At 39.5% G+C, this 11,649-nt stretch overlaps 1 protein-coding gene and 1 non-coding gene across 2 annotated transcripts in view; one reads left to right on the forward strand and one right to left on the reverse strand.

Moving 5' to 3' along the window:
- Nucleotides 1-508: 508 nt before the first annotated feature.
- Ndufs1 (NADH:ubiquinone oxidoreductase core subunit S1) overlaps nt 509-11,649 on the reverse strand; it is a 39,363-nt gene continuing 28,222 nt past the window's right edge. Inside the window, exons 15-19 of the mRNA XM_031368987.1 lie at nt 10,069-10,227; nt 6,511-6,686; nt 4,704-4,838; nt 4,532-4,604; nt 509-836 (exon numbers count right to left, since the gene is read on the reverse strand). Of these exons, the coding sequence (XP_031224847.1) occupies nt 745-836; nt 4,532-4,604; nt 4,704-4,838; nt 6,511-6,686; nt 10,069-10,227 (635 nt within the window). The 3' untranslated portion in view covers nt 509-744. The remainder of the gene's footprint in view (nt 837-4,531; nt 4,605-4,703; nt 4,839-6,510; nt 6,687-10,068; nt 10,228-11,649) is intronic.
- On the forward strand, nt 5,867-5,973 carry LOC116089515. Its single transcript, XR_004118321.1, has one exon. It is a non-coding gene; the product is annotated as a U6 spliceosomal RNA (small nuclear RNA).

The raw sequence follows: 11,649 nt of genomic DNA on the forward strand, positions 1-11,649 counted from the left end.
TAGATTTGTATGTGTGGAATTTGTAGGTTTCAGTTTCCTCCTTCTACCATGTAGGTTCCAAGGCTCAACTTCACATTAGTTAGAGTTGGCGGCAAGCACCTTTACCCAGGCTGGAGAGATGCCTCAGAGGTTAAGAGCACTGTTTGCTCTTCAAGAGGTCCTGAGTTCAGTTACCAGCAACCACATGGTGGCTCACAACCATCTGTAATGTGATCTAATGCCCTCTTCTGGCCTACAGGCATAAATGCAGGCAGAACACTGTATATATAATAAATAAATAAATCTTAAAAACAAAACAAAAGCACCTTTACCCATTTTGAGCCATCCTGCTGGCCCATAAATCTTCAGCATGAAATGTGGGGACCGAATGGAAGACTATGTTGTTTCCTTAAGCTTCAGGGGTTGACTCTTTAGTCTCACACATGCTTAGCGACTACTGTACCAATGAGCTATGTCCCTAGCCCTGAATGTCCTATGAAAATAAAAAAATTCATATTTTAAGGATCAGTGTTTTTAACATGAAAGAACAAATGATAGTTTTATTAAACTAGTTAATGCTTGCACACAATTACATAAATTTTAAACTGGCAAGATTTTTGATAAGTGCAATACCGTTTTCAGATAAGCATAGTATATCTTTAAATATTACATCATTCAGACTCATGTTGAAAAGCATTAACTTATAAGGGATTACACCATTGTCCATTTACTGTCTGTAGCAAAACGGGGTCCCTGGTAGACATCTCAGCATATGGACGGCTCCTCTACTGCCTGAGCACCCTCTGTGACAGCTTTGACACACTTGGCCATTGTCTGTGAGGCTCTGCTAATTGAATCTGAAAGACATTAAGAACATGCATTTTGTTAATACAACTTCCTTTGTTGTTTTTAAAATAATGTCTCAGATTTCAGGACAGACCAGAAGAAAATAGTATAACAAATTAGCCTCAAATTTGGGGTGATCCTCCTACCTCAGATTCCCAATTGCTGAGATTACAGAGAAGAGCCACTAATGCTAATTTTTTGTTAATGTAACTTTAGAACACACACCGAAAATTTTGATGTACACATTCAAGAACAAAAGATTGAGAAGCTGTAATGCAATTGTAGATAAGCAATACACTTTGAACATAAGCTCTTTTATTTATTTATTTATTTATTTATTTATTTTATTTTATTTTTTATTTTTTCAAGACAGGGTTTCTCTGTGTATCCCTGGCTGTCCTGGAACTCACTCTGTAGACCAGGCTGGCCTCGAACTCAGAAATCCACCTGCCTCTGCCTCCCAAGTGCTGGGACTAAAGGTGTGCACCACCACTGCCCAGCTATGAACATAAGCTCTTTAATGACCAAGCTTTTTAGTTAGGGTCTTATGTATCTCTGGCTGTCTATGAAGCCAAGGAATGACCTTGAACTTTGATCTTTTTGCCTCCACCTCCTATTTACCACAACTTTCTGGTTATATACTTTTAATCTCTAGCAGTAATTAAATAACCACATAAGAACTAGATAACATGCCAGCATGAAAAATTAAGTGATAGGAAATTAAAAAAAAAAACTAAGAAAAAAAATAGACACAACACACTCAGTTTATCAGCTAGATGTTGTAGCTCACACTCATCATCCTCCAGGACTTCACAAGCTGGGGCAGGATTGTCGTGTCTGAGGTCAACAAGAGATAGAAGCATTTCCAAAAGAAAAAAGAAAAAAACCCACCAGAGACTGGCAAGATGTATGGCTGGTAAGAACCAGACAAGCTGAGTTTGATGTGTATATAAAAGCTTAATGTGGGCTGGAGAGATGGCTCAGTGGTTAAGAGCACTGACTGCTCTTCCGAAGGTCCTGAGTTCAAGTCCCAGCAACCACATGGTGGCTTACAATCATCTGCAATGAGATCTGACCCTCTCTGGTATGTCTGAAGACAGCTACAGTGCACTTATGTATAATAATAAATAAATTTTTTTTTGTTTGTTTGGAGACAAGGGTTTCTTTGTGTAGCTCTGGCTGTCCTGGAATTCGCTCTGTAGACCAGGCTGCCATATGCCTTTGATCTTTGATCCCAGCACTAGAGATGCAGAGGCAGGCAGATTTCTGAGTTTAAGGTCAGCCTGCTCTACAAAGTGAGTCCCAGGATAGTCAGGGCTTCCCAGAGAAACTCTGCCTCAAAAAGAGAAAAAAAAAAATTAAAAAGCTAATTTTTTTTGTATGTACTGCTTATTCAAGACAGTGTCTTGTATGTGGCAGAATTTAACTTTGAACTCCTTAATCTCTTGTCACCCAAGTACTGAGACTCCAGGTGTAACCCACCATGACCAGGAAAAACTGCCAATCTTTGAATACATGGAAATCTTCCTGCTAACACTCAAAAACTAGAAGTCATAGTGATGTTTTGTTGTGATTGTGATTTTGTGCTTGGTTGTATATTGTACAATGATCCCAACTTGCATTTATTTTAAAAACTGTTTAGAAATATATCATCGGTACGTGTATGAGGGGGTATGCTCATGTCCAGTGTTTGTGTAGAGATCAGAGGACTTTTGGGAGTTGGTTCTCTGCTATTGTGGGGTTTACATGACAAGCTCCTTTACACAATAAACCATCCTGCTGGATCTGATCCTAACACTTCTATCACCTCACTGAAATAACCTACTAATATATGCTAATTTAAAGATGTGTACAACAGTCTGAGAGATGGCTCAGAAGTTAAGATGACTTGCTGCTCTTGCAGAGGACTGGGATTAAGTTCCCAACACCTACATGGAGGCTTACAACTGTCTATAATTCTAGTCTCAGGGGATCCAAAACCCTCTCCTCATCTCCTTAGGCATTAGATCTACAAATAGTACAGAGACATGCATGTAAACAAACCCTATACACATTTTTTTTTCTTTTTTTCTTTTTTTGGTTTTTCAAGACAGGGTTTCTCTGTATAGCTCTGGCTGTCCTAGAACTCACTTTGTAGACCAGGCTGGCCTTGAACTCAGAGATCCGTCTGCCTCTGCCTCCCAAGTGCTGGGATTAAAGGCAGGCGCCACCACTACCCAATCACAGTTTTTAAATAAACAAACAAGGGGGGCTGGCGAGATGGCTGAGCAGTTTAAAGCACTGACTGCTCTTCCAAAGGTCCTGAGTTCAATTCCCAGCAACCACATGGTGGCTCACAACCATCTATAATGGGATCTGAGGCCCTCTTCTGGTGTGTCTGAAGACAGTGACAGTGTACTCACATACAAAAAATAAGCAAAATCTTTAAAAAAATAAAAAATAGGAAAACAAATGAATTTATGTTCCTATGTGCTTTTAGGTAAGAAATTATTTACATATCAACTGTCTTATACCTTTATCAACTGTTGTCAAAGCTATAGAAAATGAATGGTGGTTTGCATTTCTTAAAAGCTGTCTAACAATTTACACCAGAAGCCCTGTTTAATATATTAAAACATATTTAAATATTTTGAATATTCTATCAATAATTTTCAGAAAACCTTGAGAGCTTTTTAGTACTTTAAATTTTTTTTTAAATATTTTTCAAAGATTTATTTATTTATTTTATGTATATGAGTATACTGTAGCTGTACAGATGGTTGTGAGCCTTCATGTGGTTGTTGGGAATTGAATTTTAGGATCTCTGCTTGCTTCGGTCAATCCTGCTCACTCAGTCACCGCTTGCTCCAGCCCAAAGATTTATTATTATACATAAGTAGACTGTAGCTGTCTTCTGACACACCAGAAGAGGGCGTCAGATCTCATTACAGGTGGTTGTGAGCCACCATGTGGTTGCTGGGATTTGAACTCAGGACCTTCAGAAGAGCAGTCAGTGCTCTTAACCGCTGAGCCATCTCACCAGCCCCAGTACTTTAAATTTCTATTTAGTGACTTTCCATATAATACTAAATTTTACGCTTAAAATCTGTTAAACTGCCAGGCAGTGGTGGCACACGCCTTGAATCTCAGCACTTGGGAGGCTGAGGCAGGTGGATTTTTGAGTTTGAGGCCATCCTGGTTTACAGAGTAAGTTCTAGGACAGCCATGGCTATACAAAGAAACTCTGTCTCGAAAAACCAGAAAAAACAAAACAAACAAACAAAGAAGAAATACAAAAAACAAAAATCTATTAAACTTTTTGGGTGTTCAAACTTTGCTTCCATGTCAGAAACACACAGAATACTAGAGAACTAGGGGTATAGTGTCCATGCTTGACACATACAAAATGAACCTTGAGACCCAGATCAACCCCCTAAATTACATTAGTTTTGATGTTTAACAATTTTAGATTAGAGGATACTGAGATGGTGGCTTATTGGACAAAGGTGCTTATGACCAAGCTCAATGACTTGAGTTTGATTCCCACAAATTGTCCTGACCACTACATTATTCATGGTGAGTGTATGCCTGCCCAAGGGTAAGCAAATAAATGTAAAAATCAAGTTCTTTAGGTTAATAGCAAATATTGCCAACCAAAAAAAAAAAACTATGAAGCTAAAGGAGGTCCTCTGATTCTCTATGAGTAGGTGGCCGCCGTCAAACTTACCTGTCATATAGAAGTCTTTTATAGTTAGCTGAGGTGGAACAAGTGGGTCAGCAAGAAGTTGCTGGTTTACTAGCTGGAAAAAGAGAGAGAGAGACCAGAATCATACTAAAAACCAGTACTATCATGCCAAGATATATCGCATTAGGAAAAGTGCACACAGTCAAGTTTTTACCTTGGCAAGCTCGCTTGCTTGCTGAAAGTAATTAGTTTCTTCAATATCATCATATCGAACCAGATTAGGAGAGACCTCTTCAAGACGGTTCCTTACTTGATCAAGAGTATCATATGGAAGGGTGATACCTGCAATCTACAACAGATCAGATGCACCATGACAAACAACTTTACTACTTAAAATATGTCAGAATTGAGGCAAGCCAGGATGACTGAGGACATCAGGCATCAAGCCTGAAGAACTAGGACCCACACAGTGCAGGGAGAGAACAGACTCCCTTAGAGACCTTTAAACCTTCAAATATTGTTGCAGCATGCACAGACCACGACCCAATATAATAAATAATTGTTTTTTAGCAGGCTGAGATGGCCTGGGTCTTTAATCTTAGCACTTGGAAGACAATGGCAGGTAGATCTCTGAATCCGAGGCCAACTTGGTCTATAGAACAAGTTCTAGGGCTACAAAGAGAAACCTTGTTTTGAGAAAAAAAATCCGGGTTGTGGCTCAATCTCCAGCACCAAAAAAGGGAACAAAACAATTCATAATGGCAACTATGATGAAATAATGCAGTATCGCTAGAAAGAAAAAAGTTATTTTAAATAAATAAATTTATTTATTTATTTATTTATTTATTTTTAAAGAGTTATTTATTATTATTACTATAAATGAGTACACTGTAGCTGTCTTCAGATACACCAGAAGAGGGCATCAGATTTTATTATGGGTGGTTGTGAGCCACCATGTGGTTGCTGGGATTTGAACTCAGGACCTTTGGAAGAGCAGTCGGTGCTCTTACCCGCTGAGCCATCTCACCAGCCCGAAAAAAGTTTTTTAATATCTTTTAGTAGGCACTTTTTCCTTTTTCCTTTCTTAAAAATTATTCATTACTTATTTTTGTATATGTTTTACCTATGTGCCTAATTATATATCATGTGCATGCTTAATCTCAAAGGAGGTCGAAGAGTGTGTCAAATTTCCTAAAACTGGAATTGCAGATTATTGCGAGCCACCATGTGGGTGCTGGGAATTGAACCAAGGTCTTCTGGAAGAGCAGGCTATCTTCTTAACTACTGAGTCATCTCTCCAATCCAGACAGGATTTCTCAAGGAAGTATCATGTATGGAATATAGATGTCAAAAATTCTAATTTAAAAATGTCACACAGTGCTCGCTTCGGCAGCACATATACTAAAATTGGAACGATACAGAGAAGATTAGAATGGCCCCTGCACAAGGATGACACGCAAATTCGTGAAGCGTTCCATATTTAAAAAAAAAAAAAAGATGTCACACATTAATAATTTATCTGCAGAATGTTTGTCCGTGGCAGAAAGTACTTAGCAAGTGTATGGTCCTGAAGTCTAGGATCATAGAGATGATACTAGGCTAACCATCAATGCTTCAAAGCTTGCTGTTAATCCACAATAAAAGTACCAACTTCAATTCTTCATTTTCTGAACACTTTATCTCCTAAACAACCAGGTTATACAAACCCTCCCTCACTTTAGAGAAAAGTTTTCCTTGATTTTGAAAATCACTTTAAGCAGCTAACGTGTCCATTACCTCTTAAGCAGCATCACTAATGCCTCAATGAATGACAATGTAGCTCAGCGGTAGAGCCTCTGCCTACTGCCTGCTGAGGCCCTGGGTTCTGTCTCCAGCACTACAAGCTATATACAGGAACTGACTGAACTCAGGACTTCATGCATACTAAGCAAGCCCTCTCCCAACTGAGCAACATCCCCAGCTGCTTAATGAATATTAAGGAACAAAAAAAAGACTTCAAAGAAATGCCTCAAAAATAATACCTCAGAGAGAGCTCTTATGATTTTCCAGTCTTCTCTTGCCAAGCCAGGAGGTGTCACTGCTACTTGGGTTTGTTGAGCTCTGCCCTCAGTATTGACATAAGTAGCAGACTTTTCTGTATAAGCAGCCCCTGGGAGAATAACATCAGCTATGGGAGCACCAACATCACCATGATGTCCTGTGAGGAGAAAAAGTGAACCACATTTCAGTAAAAATTGATTAATAAAGCCAAAGTAGTGCCAGGCAGTGGTGATGAATGCCTCTAATCCCAGCACTTCGGAAGTGGAGGCGGAGGTGGAGGCAGGCAGATTTCTGAGTTTGAGGCCAGCCTGGACTACAGAGTGAGTTCCTGGACAGCCAGGGCTACACAGAGAAACCCTGCCTCGAGAAACTAAAAGAAAAAAAAATTCAAAGTAGTGGTTGGTACAGATATGTAATCCCAGGGTGGGGGTCAAGGCAGGAGAACCTTGAGGTCAGTATGAATTACAGTTAAGACCCTGTCTCAAAACCTACTACCACCATATCAACAACAAACCAACCCAACATATACTTGTTACTATTATACGGGAAGATAGTATACCTCCTGTTAATTGACATTTTTATTTTTATTTATTTATTTTTATTTATGATGGCCTCATACAAACTATGCAATTTACCACTGAACTACTTTTTTTTTTCTTTTTGGTTTTTGTTTTTTGGGACAGGGTTTCTCCATTGTAACGCTGGCTGTCCTGGAACTCACTCTGTAGACCAGGCTGGCCTCAAACTCAGAAATCTACCTGCTTCTGCCTCCTGAGATTTTGGGCTTAAAGGTGTGTGCTACCTCTGTGCTACCACTGTCCAGCCTGAACTACACTTAGTCTCACTTTATAACTATGAAAGTGGCTGGGTATAGTAGTGCATGCCTTTTCAGAGAAACCCTGTCTTGGCAAACCAAATGAGGGAAAAACCTATTAAGACAATATATTATACTAGCTGGATGTGGTGGTGCATGCCTGTAATGTCATCACTCAGGAGGTAGGAGCAGGAGAATCAGAAGTTCAAGGTCATACTGGCTCCACAGTGAAGTTTAAGGTCAGACTAGACTATAAGAGATTCTGCCTCAAGAGATTAAAAAAAAAAAGAGATAGTATGTACATCAAACTGACTACCCTAGAAAGCACCACAACAGGAGCTTACTTCACCCATTTTGTTCTGTACCAACTAACTATATAAACTAAAGATATAATAAAATCTTTCTTTGTTTTGTTTGTTTGCTGAGAAAAGGTTTCTTTCCTTTACCCTGGCTGTCCTGGAAATCACTCTGTCCTGGAACTCAAGAGATCTGACTGCCTCTGATCCTGTGTGCTGGGATTAAAGGTGTATGCCACCATACCCAGCATAAAATCTTATATAATGATTTTATTTTATTTTTACTTGTCTCAGGTTTCCTTGGGACTTGACAGTTTTTTCCTGCAAGATAGGATACATTTTTAAAGAAAATTGATTTGTAGTCAAAACATACATTGATTTCAGCTGTTTTTCTTTATTCTATTTATATGAGTACATTGTAACTGCCTTCATACACACCAGAAGAGGGCATCAGATCCTATTACAGATGGTTGTGAGCCACCATGTGGTTGCTAGGAATTGAACTCAGGACCTCTGGAATAGCCAGTGCTCTTAACTGCTGAGCTACCTCTCTACCTCCATGATTTTATTTAAAAAAAAAACTATTTTATGTGTATGTCTGTTTGACTGCATGTATGTTGTGTACCATATGTGTGCTGGTGCCTACAGAGGCCAGAAGTCATTAGATCCTCTGGACCTGGATTTATAGAAGATGGTGAGCTACCATGTAGATACTGAGGTTCAAACCTGTGTCCTCTGAAAGAGTATTAAGTGTTCTTAAGTGCTGCGCCATCTCTCTAGTACTTGTATAACGATTTTAATGGCAATAAAATATCTGTTATAGGCCAGGCGATGGTGGCGCACGCCTTTAATCCCAGCACTTGGGAGGCAGAGGCAGGCGGATTTCTGAGTTCAAGGCCAGCCTGGTCTACAGAATGAGTTCCAGGACAGCCAGGGCTACACAGAGAAACCCTGTCTCAAAAAAACCAAAAGAAAAAAAAAATCTGTTATAAATTAATTATATCCATGTATACAATAAAATGAAAGCTTGTGGTACAGTTTTCATCATTCCTGAGTATAAAATGCACTATTTACTTTAGGGAAACCGAATTACATTTACAAGTGGGAGTTCAAAAGAATGAATCATATACAAAAAGTCAGAGTATTATATTACCTATAACCTACTTATTTGTTTCTTAGTCTTTTGACTAAGGTCTAGTATAATATAACTTACTTAAGCCAGACATGGTGTACTCCTGGAATCCCCAGGACAAGGAGGCAGAACATGAGGCTCATGACTTCAGGTCCAGCCTAGGTGGGGAGGTCTTGCCAAGCATGAAAACATACATGCACAAGCCTCTACACAAAACCAGGCACATGGTGGCGGCACATGTCTTTAACCCCAGCATTTGGAAGGCTGGAGTGGGAGGCAGAAACAGGAGGATCTCTGAGCTCAGGCTAGCTGTCTACAGAGCAAGTTCCTGAACAGCCCAAGCTATACAGAGAAACCATGTCTAGAAACAAACAAACAAAAACAAGCCTCTATACAAGGAACAGCAGCAAGAGAATGTCCTATAATTCAGAATCCAAGTGATTACACTTTACAGTTTGGTGAAATATGATGAAACCTGCCTATAATCCCAATATGTAGGAGGTAGAGGCAGGAGTTCAAGGTCATCCTCAGCTATGTATTCAACTAGCACTCAACCTGAGCTCCATGAGAACTTGCTTAAAAAACAAATTAAAAGCCTATCTTGCAGGATTCAGGTTCTTCTAACAACAGCATCATCACTGTTGCCACCATCATAGTAAGATTTTACTGTCATCATGCTGAGTATTCAGACCTGCATTCCTCCTACCTCAGCTTCTGAGGACAATACTCACAAGTGTGTATCACACTCCCAGCTGGGAAGGCGGCTACTGTTCACCCATGATAGGTTTTATTTATTTATTTATTTTGAAGAGTTATGTATTTATTTATTTTATGTATGAGTACACTGTTGCTGTCTTCAGACACAGCAGAAGAGGGCATCAGATCCCATTAAAGATGGTTGTGAGCCACCATGTGGTTGCCGGGAATTGAACTCAGGACCTCTGGAGAGCAGTCAGTGCTCTTAACCACTGAGCATGCTCTCCAGCCCCACCTATGACAGGTTTTAAGAACTCAAACTCCTGTCCTTCTGTCTCATCCTCATCCTGGGCTAGGGTCACAGGTATACGCTACTCCTCTGCTTAACAGATTTTGTTTTGACTTTTAAATTAAGATTTATTATAAAAAATTGCAAATAAAAAAGTCACATATTCAAGTTGCAGACCCATATTATATACACTTCAATGAACTTCTATATAGTCAGAACAGTTATTCAAAACAGAAGCCGTGTGTATCAAATACCTCTTAGTATACACCATGTATGATTCTCTTTTGTTTTTAGTGCCAAGGTGCTACTTACCTTGATAAACAATGAAACAGTCCTTTGGCAAGTCCTGTCGTGTGATGCAACCTCCATCTGCTCCCAGAAGAAACAGCACTTTAGGAGGGTTCTTCCTAATTGCTTCTACTCCAGGTTTATAGCCAAGGTCCAAAGCAGCTACCTGGCTTGCAATCCTGTAAAACAATTATGGATTTTCAAATACAAGCAGCATTTAAATATAAGCAATTTGAGTAATTACATAGGAATAATTTGTGTATCTTCTTTTATATTCAACTCTTACCAGTGAAATATAAGATGCATAGCACAGTGTCTCTCCTTTTCTTTTTGAGACAGGGTTTCTCTGGGTAGCCCTGGTTATCCTAGAACTCACTTTGTAGACCTGGCTGGCTTCAAACCCACAGACATCCTCCTGCTTCCTGAGTGCTGGAACTGAAGTCATGGGCCACCATGCCTGGCTTTCTCTTTCTTTTCTTTTCCTGTGGATTTGGAGACTGAACTAGACTCTCATGGGTACTAGGCAAACACTGTAACAGTGAGCTACTCCTCCTCCCCGTGAAAATGTTTTTCATAAATTAATATGCAATGAAATGATTATGAAAACCAACTGTAAATGGCTTAAATTCAATACAGTCAGATATAAAAGTTACAGTAAATCAAACACATGTTTTAGAGCAAAGCCACAGGATTTTAAAATCAAAAGGGAGCTAGGTATGGTAGCACACTACCATAATCCCAGCAAAGACAGGAGGACCATCGGGGTGATGTTCAGTCTGAGGCCAGTCTGAGCCATGTAGTACATTCAAAGTAAATCATGGATTACATAACAAGATCCTAGGTTTTTGGTTTTTTTTTTTTAAGTTTTTTGAGACAGGGTTTCTTTGTGTAGCCCTGGCTGTCCTGGAACTCACTCTGTAGACCAGGCTGGCCTTGAACTCAGAAATACGCCTGCCTTTGCCTCCCAAGTGCTGGGATTAAAGGCAGGTGCCACCACTGCTGGGCGCAAGATCCTAGTTTTAAAAAGGAAAAAAAAATAGTAAGGGGGTAGGAGTGGGGCTAGAGAGATGGCTCAGTGGTTAAGAGCACTGACTGCTCTTTCAGAGGTCCTGAGTTCAATTTCCAGCAACCACATGGTGGCTCACAACCATCTGTAATGAGATCTGATGCCCTCTTCTAGTGTATCTGAAGATAGCTACGGTGTACTTATATATATAAAATAAATAAATCTTTTTAAAAAAAGTAAAAGGGAGAAATTACAAACTATTGTTAAAACAATAATTCAAGCAGGAAATGATTCAAGTAAAATGATGCTGGTAATTTCGGCTTTATAAGGGTCAGAGCTAGGAGAAAGGCTGGAAGTATGAGATCAACTGGCAGAACAACATAGCAAGTTCAAATTTTCCAAAGACATAGTAATAGCCTGACTCAAAAAAAAAAACAAACAAAAACACCAAACAAACAAAAATAAAAACAAACAAACAAACAACCCAAGCTGGGCAGTGGTGGCATATGCCTCTAATCCCAGCACAGGCAGAGGCAGGCAGATTTCTGAGGCCAGCCTGGTCTACAAAGTTCCAGGATAGCCAGGGCTACACAGAGAAA

The sequence above is a fragment of the Mastomys coucha genome, unplaced genomic scaffold, assembly GCF_008632895.1.
Source record: "Mastomys coucha isolate ucsf_1 unplaced genomic scaffold, UCSF_Mcou_1 pScaffold14, whole genome shotgun sequence".
Lineage (NCBI taxonomy): Eukaryota > Metazoa > Chordata > Mammalia > Rodentia > Muridae > Mastomys > Mastomys coucha.